This window comes from Protopterus annectens, chromosome 2.part0 (genome assembly GCF_019279795.1).
Source record: "Protopterus annectens isolate FY-2018-M chromosome 2.part0, PAN1.0, whole genome shotgun sequence".
Taxonomy (NCBI): domain Eukaryota; kingdom Metazoa; phylum Chordata; order Ceratodontiformes; family Protopteridae; genus Protopterus; species Protopterus annectens.
This window is the reverse complement of record NC_056728.1, coordinates 965,199,743-965,225,950: the sequence shown is the minus strand read 5'-3', so window position 1 is coordinate 965,225,950 and position 26,208 is coordinate 965,199,743. Positions and strand designations below refer to the sequence as shown.

At 43.3% G+C, this 26,208-nt stretch overlaps 1 protein-coding gene across 1 annotated transcript in view; it reads left to right on the top strand.

Annotated features, from left to right (window-relative positions):
* BMP2K (BMP2 inducible kinase) overlaps nt 1-26,208 on the top strand; it is a gene marked incomplete in the record, with an annotated part of 1,991,334 nt that overhangs the window by 1,686,435 nt on the left and 278,691 nt on the right. The window contains 1 exon segment of the mRNA XM_044061221.1: nt 8,900-9,051. Within this exon segment, the coding sequence (XP_043917156.1) occupies nt 8,900-9,051 (152 nt within the window).

Sequence of the window (26,208 nt, the reverse complement as noted above, 5' to 3'; positions counted from 1 at the left end):
AGGCATTTCAGTCTTTCTTACAACAGGGGACACTTCTGATATACACAGACAACACCACTGTACTGTGGTATATTAACAAGCAGGGAGGGACCAAGTCTTACCTGCTCTGCAGGCTAGCCTTTTTCGTCTGGGAATTGGCCACCTCACAGGAAATCTCCCTGCAGGCGACCTACATTCCCTCTCTCCACAACAAACAGGCAGATTATTTTAACAGAACCAGCACAAACAACCACGGATGGATGCTTCACAGAGATGTCTTCCTGAATCTGGTCCACAGGTGGGGTATACCTCAAATAGGACCGGTTTGCATCCACCATCAACAGGCAACTTCCTAGCTTTTGCACCAGGACACCAGAACCACAGGCACTAGCAATAGATGTCTTCTCAATTTCATGAAAGGGGAAATATCTACATGCATTTCCACCCTTTCCACTCTTTCAGAAGGTCCTGCTAAAAATTCAGCAAGACAATCTGAACATTTTGCTGGTGACTCCCTACTGGCCCAGACAACAGCGGTTCCCCTTGCTCCTACACTTGTCCAAGGGCAATCACCACAAGTTACCCCGCAGTGTGGACCTTCTCACACTGCACAAGGGATCACTAATCCATCCAGAGTGGCAGATTCTGCACCTTACCCTGTGGCTGATAGGATTCTGTTCCCATTTAGACACCTTTACAATGAGGACATGCTTAATGTCCTACAGGAGGCCAGGAAACCAAATTCTAGAAAGTCATATCTCTCCAAGTGGAATCAGTTCACTATTTGGTGTCATAAGACAGTCAGATCTGCTTCTCAGCAAACCCCCTCTAGTGCTGTCTTATTTGTGTGAGTTACTACAGACTGTACTGGCTTAATCATCCATCAAAGCCCATCTGTCTGCTATTTCATCTTGCTTGCCTCTGGATCCCCCATTAGCATCAAGACTCCCTTGCAGACTCCTCCTCAAAGGGGTACTGCATCTTAGGCCCCCAGAAAGCCCACCCCCCCACCTTGGGACCTTAACTACATGCTCGAGAAGCTTACGCTACTTCCCTTTGAGCTAGCAGACAAAGCCTCATTAAATCACTGTACTTGGAAAACTGTTCTGTTAGTGGCCCTAACCTCAGCCAAGTAGAGTGTCTGAACTCCAAGCCCTTATTGCTACTCCTCCCTTCCTCATTTGCCACAAGGACAGGGTTACCCTCAGGACAAACCCGTCCTTCATACCCAAGGTAGTCAATGACCTGTCCCTCAATCGGGCCATACATTTACCCGTTTCCCCCCCCCCCCCCCTAACCCACAAAGAGACATTGAGAGTGTGCTGCATTCCCTGGATGTTCACAGGCAACTCTGAATGTCCTTCATGGATGCATCTGCAGTCATAACAACTGGGTTGTCCTGTCGCCAGGCAGCCTTCAGTCTTCTTGCGGCGTGCCGGCGGCACAGCGAGACGCTTGTCCCTTTCTTGGGGGGCCAGGGATTGCAGAAGGCTGTTCCTAAGTACTCGGCCGACTTCTAAAGTAATTACTTCTACTGGGGACTTTTTCTCTTAAACTTGTATGTCAGAAAAAGTTAATAATTGTTTAACCTGTGGGAACAAATACCTCATAAAGATTTCCACTCTTATTGTCTGTCTTGTTTAGGCCCAGCCCACGCGTAGCAGCCTGTTCGGATCCTCCGACTACCCAATCTGCCAAAAACGCAAGAGAAAGACCGACACACTGTCCGTCCGCTGGTTTCGCCAAAACCAAACCATGGTTAAAAAAGTGTCTCGGTTTCCGGTTTTAAAAAAAAAAAACTGATCAAAGTACAGCTGAACCTATCTCTACAACTGAGGCCCCTGCTACCACTCTTGAATCGGCTCAGAGAATTTTATCCACTACGGTGGTTGCCACTGACTTATCAGACACCATTCCTTGGATGTCTCTACCCCAGCACGTGGTGCTGCTAGGCCTCCAGCAGCCATGTCCATTAAGGGCTAAAGCAGCCAAGAATACTAAGACAGTGCCTGTTAACCCCCACAACCAGTCCCTCTTCTAGTTCTCAAATGCTTACTTTGGCAGAAGATTTAATTTCATTAATTAGAGGATCTCAATCTCACCCAGACAGGGCCTCTCAGCCCCCAGAGAAGAGAAGAGCCCCTGAGCCAGTGTCCTCTGATGATTCTGCTGGCCGAATCAGACATAACTGACCAGCCAGAGGCTCCTTTCTCCAATTTTGAAGATTCTGATGCTGAAGAATCCATTCCAGCTGCTTCCCCACCAGAAGAATTCTCCTTTGGGAAACCTTACATGCCATCGCGAGCAGTTCCAATGGCAGCAACAGGATTTTCAGACTCCAGAAAAGACTTAGGACCTTTCTGCACCTCCCACAGCACAGGCCCTTAGCTATACCTCCTGTTCTCTCTGTGGTGGATGATGCTTTCAATGATGTCTGCTCCGCTCCAGATTCTTACCCCCAGCCCCTGCCAAACCAGACAGATTTTACAGGGTGCCAGATACTCATCACCACCTTTACAAGGCCCCACTTGCAGACCCGAAACTATATCCCAGGGTCCAAGGCAGTAGCGACCATAGCTAAAACCCTATTCCTTCTGAAAGGGAAGCAAGGTCATTAGACAGATGGGGTAAAAGGTCTACACTTCAGCTACTCTCTCAGCTAGAGCTTTAAACTGTCAGTTTCACATGATACAATACCAAGAGTTTATGCTTGATCAGTTAACTAAAAACTAACCACTGATGAATCTTGATAAGAAATATGTATTAGAAATGGTAAATAACATACAACAGGTTAGCATCCATTCCTTAAAATGTGGCTATGATGCACTGGAGGCTTCATTTAGATCAGCCATGACTGGCACAGTGATAAGAAGGCATGCATGGCTAAAGGAGTGAAAGCTCAGTTGCTAGATGCTCCTATGGATAAGACAAGTTTGTTTGGTACACCTGCCCAGCGTTAAAGATTTCTTGCAGGTTCAACCCCAAGGTTTAGCAGGAACTGGCCTGCCAAAAATGGGTCCTTTCTGACTCCACAAAATTTGGCAGGAATAGGCGTTCAGACGCTCCAGAGCAGAAACCAATCCAGAGGAGGTGCCTACAGAGGACGACAGTGGCAAGGTAACAACAGAGACACAGACACAACCACTGCCACTACATCAGCACAACCACAGTGACTTAACCCCCTAAACTACCAGGGAACAAATAGCAGCTCCTCTAGGCGGAAAGTTAACCTTATTTTCAAAGAACTGGCACTACATAACAAAAGACAAGTGGATTTTACAAACCATAGATCAAGGTTACGGTTTCACTTCCACACTTTACCAGTCAAAGGAATGCCAAATCTACCTCCATCTAAAAACAGAGGCACTACAACAGATAATGGAGTTAGCAAACATGAGAGCTGTGGAAAGAGTGCCAACAGCAGAGCAAGGAAAGGGATTCTACTCCAGACTATTCCTAGTTCCAAGAAAGGAAAAAGTTGGAGACCAATTCTCGACCTGTCCACCTTAAATACATACATCATTGTCCCAAAATTCAAAATGCTGACCCTACAGCAACTTCTTCCATGCTGGGCAAGGAGTCTTGGCTGGTAACTCTAGATCTCAAGGAGGCATACCTGTCATCCATTCGACCAATCTGCAGAAGATACCTCAGATTTCTTGCAGGATCAGAGCACTATCAATTCTCAGCATTGCCCTTTGGCTTATCTACTGCTCAGAGTATTCACAAAATGCCTGGCATCCCATTGCAGACTACAGGGAATTCAAATTTACCCGCATTGGGCGACTGCCTGCTACAAGGGACAACAAAAGCAAGCTGACAAATGATTTACAGATTTAAAGGGTCATTTACTTGCTACAAGCACTGGGATACACAGTCAATTTACAAAAAAAAAGGCTGATACCATCCCAAACAAGGACATTCTTGGGCTATTGGACACAGTAAAACAAATGACATTCCTGACTACAGAAAAACAAAAGAACTCCCTCTTTACTTCTTGGCACTAACAAAACTGAACAAGTTAACAGCAAAGAAACTGCTGGCCTTTTGGGCTTCAATCATGCATAAATAAATCTTGGTCCCATTTGCCAGACTACATATGAGAAAACTACAGTGGTACCTAAAGAATTTATGGTCCTAACACAGACACAGCCTAGAAACAGAAATCCCACTAATTCCATGCTTAAAGCAGGAGTTCCTATGGTGGGCTCAGGCATGTCAGTCAAACCCAGGCCTACTCTTCGCGCATGTGTCACAAGCCAGACCATCACAACAGACGCTTCAGACCTAGGATGGGGGCCCACATGCTGGACAAATGTGCAAGGATTGTGGACACAGGATCAACTTCACCTGCACATCAACCTAAAAGAAATGCTGGCAGTAAAACTGGCAATCCAAAAGTTCAAACCATTTCTCCAAGAGGGCCAGTTGATGATAAGGACAGACAACACCACAGTCATGTGGTACATCAACAAACAGGGAGGCACTCATTCATACCCCTATGCAGAATGACTTGGGCTGTGGGGACCCTGGCACTCAGCTACAACATCCAGTTACAGGCAATATTTGTACGGGAAAAGAAAATACTCTAGCAGACATATTAAGCAGAACCACATCGGATGCCCACGAATGGAAGCTGCACCGGACATCTTCAAGACCATCTCAAAGAAATGGGGAATGCCTCAGATAGATCTATTCGCATCACCTCTCAATCACCAGCTCAAAAAGTTCTGCACAAGGACATTCCACCCACTAGCATGGAAAGTGGATTCTCTCCTTCAGCTGGAAAGGCCTAACAGCATATGCATTCCCACCTCTTCCCTTGATACACAAAATCAAGGAAGAACGTCCAAGGATAATCCTGATAGCTCCAAACTGGCCAAGACAACACTGGTACCCACTGCTGAGGAGCATGTCTCGAACAATATGTGGCCAATACCCTGATGCCTTTGATGTTAACTCAGAACAACTACAGCATCATACATCCAAACCTAAAAGCGTTGCAACTGACTGCATGGAACATCACATAGCAGCAGCTAATCCAAAACTTTCCCAAAGAGTTAAAGACATTATTCTTGAAGCACCGAGGACCTTCAACAAGAAGGAACTATGCTGGAAAATGGAAAAGGTTTGTCATTTGGAGGAAGGAAAAGATGTGTCAAACATAGATATGTTTAATATTCTGGAGTATCTGGCGAACTTCTTCATTCAGGCCTGTCCTACTCCTCCATCAAGATACATGCATCAGCTATTTCAGCAGAATACAGCTTTGATCCACCTGTTTTTCACACCCTTTGCTCAGGCAGTTCCTCAGAGGAATCAAGAATGTAAAACCTCCAAAGGAAACCACCATTACCAGCTTGGGATTTAAACTTTGTGCTAGAAAAGTTGACACTATCACCCTTTGAACCAGCAGCAACAGCAGACCTACAACACCTGTCATGGAAAACTGCTTTCCTACTGGCAATTACTTCAGCAAGGAGGGTTTCAGAACTACAGGCCTTAATGGCAGTGCAACCCTTCCTAATCTTCCACCAAGATAGAGTGTCCATGAGGACTAATCCTACATTTATGCCTAAGGTGGTATCCAGAGTGTCTTTAAACCAGGCAATCCACCTACCTACCTTCTTTCCCAACCCACAAAACAGAGGGAAAGAATACTGCATACCTTGTACATATATAACAGCTACTACTACTTGGACAGAACAAAAATAGCAGAAAGACTGACCCACTTTTTGTAGCCTATGCAACAGGAAGGAAGGGAAAAGCTATTTCAAACAGACAATCTCCAAATGGATAGAAATTGCATACGATTCTGTTACTCCTTCCATGGAAACCAATTCCACAGAACATTAGACCTCATTCTACAAGGGCAACAGCCACTACCACAGCTTTCTTACGGTGGCAACCAAAGACATTATTGGGCTACTTGGACCTCCGTGCATACATTTGCCAAGCATTATAATTTGCCTCTATATTCCAGATCGAGCAGGGTTTGCCACTGCTGTACTGCAAGGGATCCTAAACACACCATAATCTACTTTTATCCTCCTCCCTAGTTGGCTATGGTATTCTACCCAGTTGTTATGACAGCAGATGCATCCATGAAGGACATAGTACAGTTTTGTACCTACCATAAATGTAGATGTCGAACTGGATAGCATCTGCAGTCAGGATTACCTCCCTCCTTCCCTCTGTGGTACTCCTAGGGTGTTTACCCTCCTAATAGCTAGCTGTTGGGGAGTCTTTATGGTGTATTTGTTGGTATATATGTACATACATGCTTATTTTGTGTTTACCTCTATCTTTTGGAAACATTGGCATCTATCCAAATTTTAGCCTTCAAGAGGGCTACTGGCATCTGGGGCAAGAAACACTGAGGACCAACAGAGATGACGTCGGGTGAAGTGCGACATCAGCGAAGCGGAGGACAACCCAGTTGTTATGACTGCAGATGCTATCCAGTTCGGACATCTACATTTATGGTAGGTACAAAACTGTACTTTCTACCTGCACAACACCAAGTCTATCAGACAGGCTGACCAACTTTTTGTATCCTTTCACCCCAGAGCTCTGGGAAGTCAGTGACCAAGCAGATTATTTCTACTTGGATCTCCAAGGCCATTACCTTCTGCTACCAATTCCATGGAAAGTCCCTGTAGAGTACCGTTAAAGTTCATGCGACAAGAGCAATGGCATCTTCAGGAGCCTTCTTCAAGGCTCTGGATACCTCTTATCCTGGAAGCTGCTACTTGATCATTGGTCCACACCTTCACCAAGCACTACACACTTGACCTTATGTCCAGATCCAGGGCAGGGCTCACCAGGGCTATCCTTCATGGATTCCTGGATTCTGCCTCTAGACCACCATGACCAACCTCAGTGAGCTTTGGCACTCACCCATATGCAGAATACTGCAGCATGGGAATAGAAGGACATAGAAAAGTTGTGTAAAATCTTACCATAACCATAGATGTCCTTCTCTTCCATGCTGCAGTATTCCTTCCCACCCTCCTTCCCCTCTTGTCAGTTAATTACTTCCCTTTCTGGATGGCAATGATATGGTATTGCCCTTACAGGACTGGTTCCGACTGGGGCTTCTGTTCTGAGGGCTGGTGCATGCTGACGTCACTTTTATGGCCCACGAACTCTCGTCCACCTCTGAATGCTTTGTTAATGTATTTATTTTATGTTGCCTTATGTTATTTGTCTCAGTATACTCCAACAGGGACCCACTTACCTTAAAAATCTCAAAATTTATTCGGTCAGTCTTTCTCACTAGGGTGACTGAAAATCTTTCTTCTTGAATTGCCATTACCATCTGCTTTTCCTATACCTGTGTTATGCTGACTTTTTGCACTTGTTCATATTTTTACTTTATTTTTTTCTTTTCTTTGTTGGTATTCTGGGCATCATGGACATTTCAGCTACCAATTTTTAACCTTTTTAAAGTAGTTTGCAGGGTTTTGCTGTGTTTAACAGTTCTCAGCCCATAGCTCTGTTTTTATCTGCTTACACTGTCACCACCATCTGGTTATCCCCTTACTGTTGCACTTTTTAGAGAGAATATTATTTTTAATTTCGTAGTGCAAATGTGTTTCTGTAGCATGGCAAAAGCAACATGGCCATGCAAAAGAGCATTTCCATACCATGCACGTTGGTTCACATGTACTGATTTTAGCATTTATTTTATGGTATCCCTTCTTAAAGGAGAACCGCACCCACAGACTCAAAAATATGTTTATTTCATCATGGTTTGGTATTTCCTACATTTTAACACAACTCTGGGATGATTTACAGGCTTTTAAATATTTTTATATATAATTTATGAGTGACCACATGGGGTTTAGCATCTTGAAGTGATCCTGATTGTTTAGTCTACCTCTAGGTATCCCACAATACAGTGATTGTATGTAAAAAAAAAATGACATCATGCAGGCCTCTTTCTTCCTAAAGCTCCTGTCACTGCATTGATTTTACATGAATAACACTGCTGTCTTTCATTTAGTTTTAAGTAACATTTCATGCCATTCAATGACTATTTAAAACACAAACAGTGCAAATGCCAGAGAACAGGCTTTCAACATGCTTTTTACTGCTGCTGCTTTTTAGAATGGCTAAATTGCAGACTTTTGTGAAGCCTGAATTGTACTACTTCCACTCCTGTCCTATCTCCCTTCACACCTAACTTCCCTAGCTGTCAAAGTGCTAAGGGTAATTCGAGTTACCTGCTGTGACTGACAGCTCACAGCAGGAGACTTGATGTATGTACTGTTTCCTTGTTCTAGCCTTTAATTTCTGTATGGGTAGGGGAAGGACCAGGGAGCTATGACATCACAGCATGTGTGGGTTTTTAGGACGGCCATGGTGATGTCAGTTTGGGGAGGGGAATTGGCCAGAAAACTACCTGTATTTATTGGCCTTGTTGACATCTATGAATTGAGACTGCAACAAGCTTTTCCATGGCAGGATAAACTTTTTTTCGACGTGATACCACCACAGTACAGTAAGTCACTGTTCTAGTGGAAAGAAACAGTCAATTTAAAATAATTAAAATGCTGTATTGCTGTTTATTCCCATCATGAACTGCAAATAGGGAGAAAAATGACAGAGAGGTTGAGCATTTAATAATAGAATCCCATTGTTGTCCTTTATTAAATGACACTGCAGTGTTATATTATGGTACTACATAAACGTACATGTGTAGATTGTAAAGCATTACAAGAAAAAAAACTGCAAAGAAAGTGGTGAAAATGATGCTGCTAGTAACTTCTTAAATGAAACCATCATCTGTCAATTTGTAACGTTTCCTGAGAAAATAAACCTTTCAAAACAAAGTGCTATATCAGCTTCCAGAATGTGGCATTTCTTATTACAGCTACCAGATATTTAGCTTGATTTTATTTATTTATTTTTTTAGATCAGACGGTCAAGAAACCAAAATACAGCACACTGAACAGGGCATCGGTAACCCCCCTGATATGTCAGGCTGGAATCCATTTGTCGATGATAACTTCTCCAAACTAACTGAAGAGGAGCTGCTGGACAAGGAGTTTGATGAGCTCGGAGCAAGTAAGGAAAATCCAAAGGGCTTAGTTCATTTGGCAAAATGTTAAACGTTGATGTCTGGAAGTAGTCCTGCTTCAATGTGTTTATCGGTTTGCTTGATATTTAACTGTTTATGGTGTCTCTAATAGGATTTGCAATTGTATCTTACCAAGATGGTATCGATTTATTAAAAATGCACTAATGTGAAGTTTGATTTTACTTTGCAGAATCATTGAATGACTGATAGTGTGGCTTGTGCTATTTTAACTTTTCAATGTTTGTGTGTATATGTTCGTATATAATATATATGTATGTGTGTGTATATACAGATAGCTAGAGAGATGGATATTATTTATTTATATATATATATATATATATATATATATATATATATATATATATATATATATATATATATAGTGAGAGAGAGAAAAACACACACATGTATACATACATATAGATTTTTTGTAATTCTGCCGAAACTCGGGATTGAACCAATGTAATGCTTTCCCAACTGAGCTATTTCAGCTTACTGATAAGTTATAAAAATATAGATCACATAAATCAGGAAATAAAAAAGGCCAATTAAAATGAAGTCAGAAATAGTTGAACAGATTCAAAATATTGTATGCATCTGTGAATAAGATTGCTGGAACTGCCTGTTAAAACACTAAGGCAATTCAAGAAAGCTTACGTTCTTTGTGTCTGTTTATAAGGTTTCTGGAGCTTTAGTTCTTTGATAGGCGTATTAACATTTTGAAAGAAATTCAAGAACATGGTATCTTGTTTCCTGTTACATAACCAGCTTTGTAGCAGAATTGCCTGTTAGTTTTTCCTTTAATGAAGTTAGCAGCATAGTCCTACAGTGTCTGTCAGCAGTTTGGTACTTCTGACAGTAATATATCCATCCATCCTCAACCCCTTTTTGCACATGGGGTCGGGGTGGTGTCACTTCAGCAGTGACAATCATCTCAAGCCAAGGTATTATATATGTGTGTGTGTGTGTATATATATATATATATATATATATATATATACACACATATATCTGTCTATATAAATGTGTGTGTGTGTAATGTAGCTAGATTCAGTTTTACCTTTGCATAATTAAACCTGGCTGTTGCTACATAACCTCAACTTTCACGCTTGCTATTTTCATAGTTAGTTCTCTGGCTAATTGCGATATATGAAAATGTGTATGATGTTTAATTGTACGAGTCTTGCCTGCTAAAGTGATACCCACAGTGAATCCATTTAGTTGGTTTCGACCCAAACTAAATGAAATATGCAGTTTTGGTACTTGGCAACAACACCCTCCTTGAAACTTCTAGCAGGAAGAAAACTGTGTACTCTGTAATACACTCGAAAAATACATAAACACACGCCTTCTGTTTAATGTCAGTCTTACTTATTTGGAAGCCGCGATTATTTGCATTGTGTAACTTGGTAAACCAACTGAGAGCAGCCATTTTATCATTTTTTTGGGGAGAGGAGGAGCACTCAGGATATTTTCCTTTTCATCAAATTTCCACCATCTTGATATTAGAGGCACTAGTTCCAATTTTGACAGATGAATTTGTTTACACACCATTGTTGCTCTAAGTCGCACGATCCTGTTGTTCACCCAGTAGCAGCCTTTGCCCAGAGACATTGTCAGCATGCTTCAGCTCATATTATACTAATTTCAGTAGGAGGGATTTTATAGGAATTGCTGAGAGTTTACAGTCACAGTTGTCCTTTTGTATTTTCATTCTCCTACCCTTGTGAAGTTTGATTACTTAATCTCTGAATTTCACTCGCCAGCCAATGCTTGCTAGTCATATTCAGACATGAAGCCTACTGTAGCAGGGAAATATTATACTAATAATGAAACCAGCCTAGGGAGTAGTAATTACTTATGTTTGTTGCAATATGCTTATTCGTATAAGTAGCATAGGTTCATAAGTAGGTACTAGGCTGTCTGCCCTTGCAGGCCATTTTAAGCTTAGCCAATTTCCCTTTTAGTGTTTGAATCCTGTTTGGTTTTAGATTGGCCTTACCTATCCCATGGTTGATAATTATATATTACTTCTAGCGAGAATAGCTGGGATCATACTCTTACAAGGGATAAAGCACTTGGAAACTGCTTCTGTCCAGTTTTAGTACAGGCAGCAATTGTAGGGTAAATGTAGGTATACTTTTATAGTTACCACATGTCCCTTTTTCACAGAACAGTACTAGTTAAGTCAGATGTTCTTCTATTCCTGTGTTAACATGAGAGATTCCCTGCCATAAACGATCCTGATGTCCGGCCAGTATACAAAAGCCTTTTACCACTGGTAGGTAAGTGGGACATCACACACAGGCCCAAGGCAGGCATCTGTCATAAAAGTGATGCCTGCATGTGCCATACTCAGAACTTCATTGCCGCCAGCCTGAACCCCATCTCTGACCATCGGTCTTCTCGCCCGAGTTCTTGGTTGCTGTACAAGTGTTTTCAGATAAGTGCCCCATTTTTTTTTTTTTTTTCTGTTTACTTTTACTATTGCTTTTCTGTCTCTGGTTACATGTCATCCAGTAAAGGCAAGTGCTGTTGGGGGGAGACATATTTTAACATAAAGATTCCCACGACCAGTGTCTGTTTTGTTTAGGCTGTAATCATGATCATAAGTGCTGCTCTTTTTGTCAGGCATTTGTTCCCAAAACTCTCTGTAGCTGCCTTCATACTCTAAATATTTTCCTAGAGAATCAAAAACTTGAGAGGTTAGCATGTGATGTCAATGAGGATACATCGGTCCCATCTGCTGACCCTGCAAAGAAGGCCAAGAAGCTCAGGCCTGAAACTTCTCCTGCACTTCCCACTCTGGATGTCCCTGTTGAGGCCAGTGAAGACCCAGAGTCCAGTTTGGAATTTGGCTCGGATTCTACTGCGGGAACTGGAGTGGAAGCCATCAGGGAGTCGGCCACTGGCATGTCCTCAGAGGTGTTGCAGATGTCCATTTCAGACGAGCAGGGGGAACTTAGGCTCATAATATCGGAAGGCTCTTGAGATATTCCTCAGATCAGGTCTATATTACGTCCATGAAAGACATATTCATAGAATACTCCTTCTGCAAACAACAACCGACGAAAATCACTTCAACGAACCGTGGAAGTTTTCCAATGGTTCACAAACACTTGTCCACCAACCGTCCGGAACACACAATGGAAAACTTATATCTATCTACTCCCCACACACCCCCTAACTATATATACAAGCATATAAAGCTGGAACCCTTCCTGACCGCATACGTGATCACCTTCTCGCCTATATTATCAGGCAGAAGGCTGGAATCAGGAATAAGAAAAACTTCAACCTTAGTAATTTCAAAATTGACCTCAAATTTTGCAACTGGTTTGCCCTCAGGCATCTTCCACTTGAGGCTGTAAAATACTGTTAACAGCAAATTCTTATCCATCCTAAACACCCATGCTCCAGAATGTTCTGTTAGAATGAAAACTAAACCTACCCCATGGCTTACAGCAGAAATTAGGCAAAAAAAATCTTACTTGGGAACAAAGCATGGGGCCATGTGGCGAGTCACTAAAACCCTAACAGACCATCTTACTTACAGACAATTAAGGAATGATACTAAAAAATCTGTTATGTCCGATAAAAAAAATCACTATTGCCACCTACAACAGAAACACCAAAATAAACCACAAAAATTCTGGGCAGGTCTAAATAAGCTTCTCTACCCAGGACAATCCTCCACCCCTATCCCCACAAATTTAAAAACTAACACCCCTGCAGAAGTCACCAATTTATTTAATAACTTCTTTGCTGAAACCATCCAACAACTAGCTAACAAATTATCCCCCAATGGACCTAATCCAACTACCAATACACCTAGTACCCAAAACATCTTTAAACTTCAACCAGTCTCAACCTCATTTATTCAAAAACTAATTAGTAAACTAAAACCAACCACCCTAGCCGCAGACCTCCTCCATGCAGAGTACCTACAAAAAACAGCTGATGTGGTAGCCTATCCAATATCCATTCTAATAAACAGAATTGTATCGGAAGCTGCCATTCCCACTATCTGGAAGATTTCCCAAGTTATTCCGCTCCATAATGGAGGCAGTTCCACTGAACTCTTAAATAACAGCCCCATAGCTGTCCTGTCTCCTCTAGCCAAAATTATGGAAAAATGTATCCATAGACAACTCCTAACCCATCTACTAGCAAACAAGCTCCTGACAAATTCTCAGCATGGCTTTAGACCAAACCATAGTACCACCACTGACCTACTCTCCTTTATAAATGTCATAAACCAAAACCGTAATAGTGATAAACTTTCCTCAGCCATCTTCCTAGACCTTTCCAAGGCTTTTGACATGGTAAACCACCAACTGCTCTTGCAAACCTTAGAATCAAATTCCCTATATACCCAGACCACACAGTGATTTAAATCGTGTCTGAGTGGTAGACAGCAGGCAGTCCTTTGGAAAAATAACTAGTCTACCCTTCTACCTATCGCACTCTGAGTTCCCCAAGAATCCATCTTAGGACCACTCCAATTCTCTTTATTCATTATTGACTTGCACAGGGTTGTTCCACAACCTACCTGCATTCAGTACACCGACGACTCAACCCTAATATGTTCTGCCACATCCCCTGAAGAGCTATTGGCCGTATCCCAAAGTACTTTTAATGCAGTTGAAAACTGGCAACACTATCGCCATCTTATACTAAATCCCCAAAAAACTAAACTGCTGCTGTTCTCTCCATCTCACAGGTCCTCCACTCTACCTTCTCTATTAAATCAAGGGATGGTACGATTATCTCAGAACCCTCTACTAAACTATCTCAGATCCCTCTACTAAACTACTTTGAATAATAGTTGATAACCTGAGGTTTGACATGCATATCAACCATACAATTAAAACAGTTAATAAAAAACTGGGCACTCTATACAGGATGAAAGCCTTCTTAACTCCCCTAGCCAGAACTACTCTTGCTCACACACATCTACTTTCTACACTTTTCTATGCCTCTCCCCTATTCACAAACTTGAGTAAAATGGACCTGAAAAAGTACATGGTCTACTATAATCATATTGCCAAATTTGCAACTGCCTCTGCCCGTAGAACTCACCATTGCCTTAACCTAAAACTACTAGGATGGCTTGAACTACCTAATCTACTCCTCATCAACCAGCTAGTTATTGCCCACAAGATCCTTTACCAGCCAGAACACACACCTGATCTTAAAAGTCTCATCACCCCCTACCAGAACCTCAAAACTCTCAGATCCTCCAACAAAATGTTAGCTGTCACAATTAAAGCTACCAAATCAGCCGGGGAAACTCTGTTGGTAAAACATGGAATTCTCTACCTGCAGACCTAACCTCAGAACCCTCTTTAGCCCTTTTCAAAAAGTTTTATTCATTTATTCAGTACCTCAGAAAACACTGGCTATGTCCTTGCTCCACCCCTGACTAATTTCTCCCCCTTTCCTCGGTGAACCCTTAGAGGTCTCCCTGGCCTTTCTCATTAGTATCTAACCAAATAAATCTGAATAAATCTGAACAAACCGACTGAATAAGTAAGGACTAGTTCCTCTCCTTGTATGTAAACTGAAAAGATCCAAGAATGTATATATAAAAGAATAAGGAATTGTTTCCTGGAAGTGAATTTTATATATTTATATATATATATATATATATATATATATATATATATATATATATATATATATATATATAATTGAAAAGTTTTCATCTTGATGCGTCTGTAAATTGTTAATGTATAACATGCAAATTTGTACCAGTCTTTCTTGTACTTGTCTGTCTTGTGTTCATCTGTATGGAACTTTTCTCCCTGGGCCTCTGCTGAAAATAGACATATATCCAATCGGACTATCCTGGTCAACAAATGTAAAATGAATAAATATACCAACTACAAAACTGCAGTACAGTGGTGAAAAGGGCAAGTTTAGGTTGGTGGACAAGTGTTTGCAAATTGTGGGAAAACTTCCGCAGTTCGCTTAAGTGATTTTTATTAGTTGTTCGTGGAAGACATATTCGATGAATAAATCTTTCGCGGATGTAATATAGACCCCCTCATATCTTGATTCTGAAGGAAGTGCGGATGACTGTTATAGAATCCAGGCCTACGTCGGGTCCCTCCACCTTCCATACGGCTGCAGTGCCCCTTAAAAAGAAACAAAAAAACAAACATCTTCCAGTTTCTCAGGAACCTCCACCTGACTGACAGGCCTTCACACAGGGATTATTTACTGCCTTTATGACTTTAAAGCCTCTCACTGGTGTTTCCCTTCATAGCTTGCCTTCTATTACTTCCCCTCAGAAAAGGTTTAGGGAGCAAGTTTGATATGAGGATACCTCAGAGGATGAGTCTTTGGCATACTGTGCCCAAATGTCTTCCCACCTGGAGTCTGCATCACCTGATAAATAATCCAATGGAGCTGAGTCTCCTAGTGAAGGCATCACCTTTTGGGAGACGATTGCTCGTATGAGGGAGTTTTTCAAGTGGGACTGCTCACAAGTTACTCATGGACAGAGGGGATACTATGATTTACTCCAGCTGATTTACCCTCTCCCTCTGCTGTGCCATCAGTTCTGCCAGCCTTTCTGGACACTTTCACTTCTAAGTGTCCAGACTCTCGTCCTCCTGCCCCCAAATGGCCAGATAGGTTATATAAAGTTCCAGAGGACTGCATATTTCTTTAAGTGTCCTGCTGCAGACCCAGTGGTGGTTTCTGTAGCTACAGATATGCCATCCAGACTTTTACATTCCACTTTTCTTCTCCCTTCAGACAAAGAGAGTAAAACCATGGAAAGTCTGGGGAGAAAATTGCACACTCCAGCTACTCTTTAGGGCAATAAACTATCAAACCCGTGTGAATAAGTTTGCTTTGGCCCTTTTTCTCAGGGGTCTCAGCTTCTCTCTGATCTTCTGGATTAAGATGTTAAGTCTCAGCTTTCATCTGTTTTGGGGATGTTTTCCAAAGTGGTACACCACTCCATTAGATGTAGTTATGATGCTGCTGAGGCATCTGGCAGGGCTGCTGCCTCTGATTCTGTATCAAGGAGATACTCCTGTTTAAGGCTCTAGCCTCTTCCTGAAGACTTCAAGCCCAAGCTAATGGATGTACCATTAGATAATAATGCCTTGTTTGGTACTGCAGCTGATACCTTGTTCAAGTCCCTGCAGGAGAAAGGTAAAGAGTTGCAGAATTTAAACACCTCTCTGTGTCTTCAATTTCCAAATTCCAAATGAGCTACCCAGTTAAGACTGCTTTTGTCAGGAAACAATCTCAAACTCCCCCTTCCAGAGGTAAAAGGTTTTGCGGAGACCTGCTTCTTCCAAACCCTCTCAGCCTTCTCAAAACCAGTCTTTTCAAACAATCCAGGTAGTCTATGACTACCTGGCTCCCTCTGGTCTCATTCCCCTTCCTCAGCGTCTTACTCTCTCCCTTCCATTCTGGGAACACATCAGTCACGATGTATGGGTTTTGTCTATTATCCACAAAGGATATATCATGCCCTGGAAAGCTGTTCCTCCTTTTATGGGAATTCCTCAACCATCTCAAGAACAGCTTCTTTTTTTCCAGAAGTGCTCCAAGAGTTGATATCCCAGGGAGCTATCCAAGACGTTCCACAGTCACAAAAGGGAAGAGGGTTCTACTCAAGGATGTTCCTGGTCCCCAAGAAAGGTGGCCCATGGAGAGCCATTGTGGACCTTTCTCACCTCAATACCTTCCTAAAGGTCCCAACCTTTCGTATGCTTTCGCTACAAACTCTTTCCTCTCATTCTTCCACAGGCCTGTTTGACCTCCCTGGATGCCCAGGATGCCTACCTACATGATGTTCATAGTGTTTCACTGTTGCAGTCATTACACTTGGGTTATCCTGCTGGCAGACTACCCGCAGTCGGCCTGAATTCCAAAGTCTAAGTCCGGCGTCGGTTGCTGTCACCTCTTCCCTGACGTCAGTGCGCCAGGAGTATATAAGATGTAACCGACACCATTTTCTTCAGTCTTTCTTGCCATGCGGTGCCCGAAGCAAAAGCAGTTTGCAAGTGCCAGTCAGTCGACTCCTGAGATTTTCGAAATTGAATTTCAGATCCGAAGTCTTCAATAAAGCTAAGTTCCCCGTTGGGGAAACTTTTTCTTGCTCCAGACCGATGTCAGTAAAAGTTAACAATTGTATTTCTTATGGGAAGCAAATACCTCATAAGGATTTTCACTCTTACTGTATTCCTTGCCTAGGCCCTGACCACGGCGTTAGTAGTCGTCGGTTTTGTGCTAGATTCAACCAACGCACTATTAAGCGTCTGTTTGATTTTGCTTTACATTACTTTGGCCGAAGGTTTAATTATATAATGCCATCGGAACATACGATGACCGGAGTTCATAAAAAGCGCAAAGACAAAGAAAAGGACAGGCATCCGAGGTCCAAAACCGACGACAGAGCCTCTTCTAGGCCAGTCGCCGGTTCTCAGTGAGGCGCTTTCGCAGCCCCTGACACCCGCTACCTCAGAGCTACAGGCCGCCTCCGACTCCCACGTGGAGACAACTAGGCCTCTGGAAACTCCAGGTATTGGGCCTACGGAAACTATTCCCTCAGATGGGAAGCAAATACCTCATAAGGATTTTCAATCTTACTGTATTCCTTGCCTAGGCCCTGACTACGGCATCGGCTTCTGAGGGTGTTTTCAGACCTACACAGCTTACTATCAAGACCACTTCAGCAGCCAAGGCAAAGTCTAAAATGCCATTAAAGACAAAGAAACGAGCACAACATTCTCCTGGGCAGTCATCCATGCCTAAGAAACAGATGCTTAAAATGGTCGAGGACCTAATTACTTTGATCAGGGGTTCCCATCCCCCTCCTGATAAAAGGCCTAGGCAAGATACTGATTATGACTCCTCTGACCAGGTTTCTATTTCCTGTGATTCCTCTTCAGAACAGGGATATTCTCTTCCTCCCTATAGGACTCTGACGCTGAATAATCTATCCCTTCAGCCTCTCCTCCTGAGGATTACTCTTTTGGGGAAACCTTGCACACCATGAGGGAGCATTTCCATTGGGAAGGCCAGGATTACTCAGAATCCAAGAAAAGGCTCAGAGACTTCCTTTTATTACCTCAACACAGACCCCTTGCTATTCCTCCAGTGTTAGATATTGTGGATGATGTGTTTACTGAATCCAGCCTAAATCCTGATTCCTTACCTCCAGCCCCAGTTAAACCTGACAGATACTACAGCGTCCCTGACTCACAAATTTCTGTACAAAAGCCCTGCTGCTGACCCTGAAACTATTTCTCAGGGACTCAAAGGGGTTAAGGCCTCATCAGTCAAGAATCCAGTTCCCTCTGACAGAGATTCCAGAGCATTAGACAGATGGGGAAAGAAAGTATACACGTCTGCAACTTTAGCAATGAGAGCCTTAAATTGCCAGTTTCACATGCTAAAATATCAACAATTTCTACTGTCTCAGTTGAAACAAAAAATGCTTCCAGATTCAGATCCTCCTACTTTTAAAGAAATGCAGGATTTATTGCATGCAGCTGAACAGGTGGGAAAACATACTTTGCAATGTGGTTTTGATTCTTTAGAGGCCTCCTGTAGAGCAGCCATTACAAGCTCTGTCATTAGACGACATGCTTGGTTAAAAGAACATACGTTACCAGATCATGTTAAAGCAAAATTATTGGATGCACCTTTGCAGCAGGATGTGTTATTTGGAGTTAAGGCAGAAGAGGTATTAAAGAAAATGGAGGATAAGGCAAAATCTATGCAAACGGTGAAGGATTTCTTGCAGGTTCAGCCTCCTAGATTTAGCAGAAATTGGCCAACTAAGAATTGGTCCTTTCCAGACAGACATCAAAGAGGCAGATACAGATGTCCAAGAGGTAGAGGTCAACCACAAGGTCCTTACAGGCCTCGACAATGGGTTGCATCAGGCCAGAAAGAAGGGGAAGACAGGCCCCAGCCATATAAAAAGCAGCCCCAATGACTTCCTACTACAGGTGCCAAACAACTCTGTCTTGGCAGCCCCCATGGGAGGAAAACTGGCACTATCACAATTGGCATATGATCACCAAAGACAAATGGGTTCTCAACATTGTATCTCAAGGTTACAGGTTCCACTTTCACACTCTGCCAAGGGTAAAAGGAATGCCAAATCTGCCACCAAATCAATGGGCAGAGGCTCAAAAACAAATTACAGCACTCATGGATATTGGAGCTATTCAAAAGGTAGCACCACAGGAGCAAGGACAAGGTTTTTACTCAAGATTCTTTCTGGTTCCCAGGAAGGACAAAGCCTGAAGGCCCATTCTGGATCTTTCTTCTCTAAACACTTACCTGGATGTTCCGAAATTCAAAATGTTGACAATACAGCAGCTTCTTCCCATGCTGGGCAAGTAAGCTTGGCTCGTGACATTGGACCTCAAGGAGGCATACCTGCATGTCCCTATCAGACAAAACTGCAGAAGATACCTCAGATTCATAGCTGGTTCAATGCATTATCAATTCTCTGCACTGCCCTTTGGCTTATCTACTGCGCCCAGGGTCTTCACAAAGTGCCTGGCACCAGTAATTGCATTTTGCAGACAGAAAGAAATTCAAATTTATCTGTACCTGGACGACTGCCTGATTCAAGCAGAGAGCAAGGACATTCTTCTAAAGCATCTGGCATTTGTAAAAAAGTTATTAAGTTGCCTGGGGTACACAGTAAACGAAAAGAAATCAAAACTAGTGCCCTCACAAGAGATAATATTCCTGGGTGCCAGCTTGAACACAATGGCCCAGATGGCTTATCTCACTCCAGACAAGCAAGGGCAACTGACTCAATACTTTCAATTGATGGCAACAAAGACTCAGCTCCCTGCAAGAAAAATTCTGCAGGCCTTGGGTTACATGGCATCTTGCATACTACTAATTCCATATGCCAGACTGCATATGAGGAAACTACAATGGTACCTAAAGAATGTATGGTCTCAACACTGTCAAAGTTTGGAAACAGTAATACCACTAATTCCTTGCCTTCAACAGGAGTTTCAATGGTGGGCTCAAGCTTGTCACCTCAACAAGGGACAGCCTTTTACTCAACCCACAGCCAGGCAAATACTGACAACAGATGCATCGGACTACGCCTGGAGAGCACACATGGCAGGCAACTGTATTCAGGGCAAGTGGCCCGCAGAACAGAGGCATCTTCACATCAATCAAAAAGAGATGCTAGCTGTACAAAATGCACGTATAGCTTTCAAGGACCTGCTGCATCCAGGACAACTACTACTAAAGACAGGCAACACTACAGTTATATGGTACATAAACAAGCAAGGGGCCACTCACTCCTACCCCCTCTGCAGGCAAGCCATGACCTTGTGGAACACAGCTCTAAACTATCAAGTTCATCTGCAAGCACAATTCCTGCCAGGAGAGAAAAACACACTGGCAGAAGACTTAAGCAGAAACATCATGGATCCCCACGAATGGGAATTGAATCCACAGATATTCAGAATGATAACACAGAAATGGTGGAGCCTGGACATAGATCTGTTTGCATCCCCAATGAACTGCCAGCTACAGAAATTCTGCACAAGGAGTTACCATCCACAAGCATGGAAAGTGGATGCCCTCTCATTCAGCTGGAAAAACCTGCACGTATACGCGTTCCCTCCTTTACCTCTCCTGCCAAAGGTGCTCATAAAAGCCAGGCAAGAAGAGCCAAAAATTATCCTGATTGCACCAGACTGGCAACGCCAGCACTGGTACCCAATCTTAAAGAACTTAGCACAAGGACCACCCTGGATTTTGCCTCAAATCCCACACTACACAGCCAGCTATAGACCTTAAACCTAGCTGCATGGAAGATTCCTTAGTCAAGCAGTCAATGCTGCTCTCCAAAGCTGTTATGGATGTCATTCTGGAGGCCAGAAGGCTTAGTACCAGGAAAGCTTATTCGGATAAATGGAAGAGATTCTGTGCCTGGAACCAAGCACACAGCCTTGACCCTCATGTTCCAAACATTCCTCAAATACTACAATATTTAACTGAGATGCTGGACAAAGGCCTCTCCTTCTCATCCATCAAGATCCACGCCTCTGCCATCTCTGCTCATTACAACACGGATCCACCAATTTTCTCTAATCCTTTGCTAAGACAGTACCTCAGAGGGGCTAAAAACATAAGACCGCCCCATAGAGCACCTACTCCAACTTGGGATCTCAACTTTGTTTTGGAAAAATTGACTTTACCTCCTTTTGAGCCAGCTAACACAGCAGAATTAAAATATTCCCTCCCAAAAGAGCAAATGTCTATCCCAACAGAGTGTAGCCTTCCTGAGATCACAGATGCACAGGTGAGAGCTGACCTCTCCAAAGCAAAAAACACAGCATCAGTGGGACCAGACGATGTCCCTGGCTGCATCTTACACGAGCTCCAAGAAGAACTAAACCCTCATATAAAGTCACTGTTCAATCTCAGCCTTACTACAGGATATGTTCCCAAGGAATGGCGTACAGCAACAGTGGTCCCACTCCACAAAGGTGGTGCCACAGCAGACCCCGGAAACTATTGCCCTATAAGCCTGGTCTGCAAAGCTATGGAGCGTATCATCATGGAAATCATAAACAAAGACATTGGGAACCTCCAGACACTGGATCCTACCCAATTCGGCTTCGTTAAGGGCAGATCTTGAACCTGGTCGACTTCTTTGAAACAGTTACCAAAGCCATAGATGAAGGGAAGGTAGTCAACACAGCCTACCTGGACCTCGCAAAAGCTTTCGACACAATACCCCACTCGGGCATCATAAATAAGCTCACCAGCTTAAATATCAACCCCTATGTCACAAGATGGGTTGCAAACTGGCTCGGGGATAGAACTCACATGGTCAGAATAGCAGGTGCCATGTCAGACTGTAAACCAGTTACAAGTGGTGTCCCACAAGGGCTCAGTCCTGGGACCTCTCTTGTTCGGTATATATTTCTCAGAGGTACAGGCTAACACGGGTGGACTATGGCTGACCAAGTTCGCAGATGACTGCAAACTGGGTGCTGTAATCGACTCTCCGACTGACACAAGCATCCTCCAAAAGGGTCTCACAGAGACTGATAACTGGTGCCAGAGCCATGGCATAAAGCTAAATGCCAAAAAGTGCATAGTCATCCCCTTTGGGAAAAACAAAGTGCCCACAAATTACCACATAGATGGTAATCCATTAAGTACGGAAGAAGTAATTAGGTATTTGGGGATCCAAGTAGATAGCATTCACGTTGCCAAAGTGGTTAGAAAGATCTTCTATATAGCCCACCTTATCATGAAAGGGTTCACATCTAGATCGAGAGGTCATTGTGCCCCTCTGCTCATCACTTATCAGGCCCATAATTGAGTACAATGCCCCATTTGGGATGTACCTTACCCGACACCTTCAGCAACTGGAAAGACCCCAAAAGTATCTCACCAAGAGGGTCAAGGGGCTCAAACAGATGCCCTATGCAGTTCGGCTAAAGAAACTCCAGCTCTACTCAGTTGCATACCGCCTACTCAGAGTCGATCTGTGTCTGACGTATATAGCCATGTCCAACCCAGAATTAATGGACATGCTTCACCTCAGGAAATCCAAATCCCTTAGAGCTACACGCTCCAGGGACTTGAACCTCAGCACAGAAATAAATAGGACATGCTGAAGGGACAGATTCATATCCCAGAGGCTCCCCCCTCACTCTAGAACAAAATCCCAGTCCATGTTAGGCAGAGCCCCTCACTGACCTTCTTCAAGAGAAATTTTGACGAGTGGATGGGAGATCGTAAGTTTACCCCTGGGATCTCTTCCGTGTCCTTGCTTGACAGAGGTACAGTAAACTAACCTTAAAAGTGCTACCTTCTGTGACCTACTATACAGTGGCACAGTCAACTAATCTAAAAGGGTGGCGAAAGCCAAACACACTCTGGCTAGGCTTATAAATGCCCTAGGGCAGATAGCCTAGTATCAGCCTATGAACCTATATCTCTTGGAAAACTGCTCTGCTCCTGGCAATAACATCAGCACAAAAAGTTTCAAAATTACAGGCACTAATGGCAGTGGAGCCTTTCCTCATTTTCCACCAGGACAGGGTGTCTTTAAGAACTAACCTTACGTTTATGCCAAAGGTGGTATCCAGTGTGGCTCTAAACCAAACTATTCATTTGCCAACTTTTTATCCAAAACCACAGAATAAAGTGGAGAGACTACTGCATTCCTTGGACATTCACAGGCAGTTATGCTTCTACTTGGACAAAACCAAAGCTTTCAGGAAATCTGAGCAACTATTGGTAGTATATGCTGCAGGAGCACAGGGAAAAGCCATTTCAAAACAGACTATTTCAAAATGGATAGGACATTGTATACATTTCTGCTATACACACACCATGGGAAACCTGTACCTAGCAGCATTAGATCCCACTCCACTAGGGCAACAGCAACTTCAACTGCATACCAAGGATATTTTGGAAGCAGCAATTTGGAGTTCTGTACATACCTTCACCAAACATTACCATCTGCCTCTATATTCCAAATCCAGAGCTGGCTTCGCCACTGCAGTGCTGCAGGGCCTTATAGCCACCCCTAATGCCTTATAGAACCAGCCACCCTACCTCAGCTTTGGGATTCTACCCAAGTGTAATGACTGCAGCAGTGTAACACGATGAACGTAGTACAGTTTTGTACCTACCATAAATGTAGATGTTTGAGTGTATACACTGCTGCAGTCCAGGTTACCCTCCCTCCTTCCCCTCTTACTTTCTGGTACGTACCTATGTCTTCTACCCTTTACTTCCAATGGGAAGTATTTGCTGGTAGCTGAAAGTTGTTGTCTGCTTTTCTTATGTATGTTTTATTAGCAATTTGAATTGCCTACCTATTTGGGGGCACCTGACATCTGCGGCAAGAAAAACTGAAGAAAATGGCGTCGGCTGCATCTTATATACCCCACCGCACTGACGTCAGGGAGGAGGCGACAGCAACCGACGCCGGACCAAGACTTTGGAACTCAGGCCAACTGGGGAACCGCCTGATGGCAGGATAACCCAAGTGTAATGACTGCAGCAGTGTATACACTCGAACATCTACATTTATGGTAGGCACAAAACTGTACTTTATGTGGTACATAAGCAAGCAAGGGGGGCACACATTCCTACCCCCTCTGCAGGCAAGCCATTACTTTGTGGAACACAGCACTGACCTATCAAGTACATCTGCAGGCACAATTCCTGCCAGGAAAGAAAAATACTCTGGCAGACAAACTAAGCAGAAACCTCATGGACCCTCACGAGTGGAAACTAGATCCACAGGTCTTCAGCATGATAACAAGGAAATGGGGATGCTCAGACATAGATCTTTTTGCCTCCCCTCACAACTGCCAACTACAGAGATTCTGCACAAAGACTTATCACTCACAAGCATGGAAAGTGGATGCTCTATCATTCAGCTGGAAAACCCTAACAGTTTATGCCTTTCCACCACTGCCTCTCCTTCCCAAGGTACTCCTAAAAGTCAGACAAGAGAAGCCAAAAATGATTCTGATTGCCCCAGACTGGCCACGCAAGCACTGGTACCCAATCCTAAAGAGCTTGTCTCAAGGCCCAGCCTGGACTTTACCTCAAATTCCTCATCTCCTGACTCAACAAAACAATCAGATCCTGCACAGCCAACTCAGAACCTTAAATCTGGCTGCATGGCAAATAATGTCGCCACTCAGAACACACCTCTCTCTAAAGCTGTTATGGAGGTCATTTTGGAAACCAAGAGGCCCAGCACCAGGAAATCTTATGCAGAAAAATGGAAGAGATTCTGTGCTTGGAACCAGGCACAAGGACTTGAACCACTTGTTTCAAATATTCCTCAGATTTTACAATACCTAACTGAGATGCTGGACAATGGCCTATCCTTCTCATCAATTAAGATCCATGCCTCTGCCATTTCAGCTCATTGCAATACGGAACCTCCTATTTTCTCACATCCACTGCTAAGACAGTACCTCAGAGGGGTAAAAAACATAAGACCCCCACGGAGAGCACCGATACCTACATGGGACCTCAACTTTGTCTTGGAATAACTCACACTGCCTCCTTTTGGGCCAGCCACTACAGCTGACATAAAATTCTTATCATGGTAAACTGCTCTGCTCCTAGCAATAACTTCAGCAAAAAGAGTCTCAGAGTTACAGGCATTAATGGCAGTGGAACCTTTTATCATTTTTCATCCGGACAGGGTTTCTCTAAGGACAAACCCAACTTTTATGCCAAAGGTAGTATCCAGTTTGGCTCTTAACTGCAAAGGTTGGGATTCACTTTCAGTTTCAAAAAATCCATACTCACCCCTTCACAGGGGTGCAGGATTCTGACAGATTTCATGTTGACCTGTCTTCCGCCACAAAAAATTCTGTCTGTAGCCAGTTACTTCTAAGGCCTTCTCCCTCTGGAGTCTTTGACAGCCAGGGAGTTTCTCGAGCTTCTAGGCTTCATGGCTTCTGCTATTCACATGCTACCCCCTGACAAAACTCTACATGAGAAAGCTTCAATGGTACCTGAAAATCATTTTGGATGCAGTATGATTATGGAGAGAGTTTTTTGTCCCTCTAATTCCTTGCCTAAAGAGGGCACTTCTTTGATGGATTCAGCAGATTATCCAGAATCCAGGCATGCCTTTATATCCTCCCTTACCAACTCAAGAGTTGTTCTCAGATGTCGCAAACATGAGTTGAGAGAAGCGTTTTTGTCCATGAAGGTACAAGGCCTGTGGTTTTCTTCATGAAGGAAGGAACACGCAAACATAAAAGAGATGACAGCTCTTCTCCTGGCTCTTAAGATATTTCATACTCTTCTTGTCCAAGACCTCTAAAACTGTTTACAAACAACACCACAGTTCTTTGGTATGAGAACAAACAGGGTGGGGTGAAATCATACCTTCTGTGCAGGCTAGTGCTTTGGCAATTTAGAATCAAGTCACTCTGCTGGCAGTGTGCATCTCTTCCAACCAAAATGTTGCAGCAGATGCTCAGAGCAGATACATGACTCAGTCCCATGAATGTTTCACAGGGTTGTGTTTCTGGACCTTCTCCACCAGTGAGGTACACTTCAGATAGATTTTTTCCCCTCCCCTTTGAACAGACAACTTCCAAAGTTTTTGCAAGAGTTCCAGG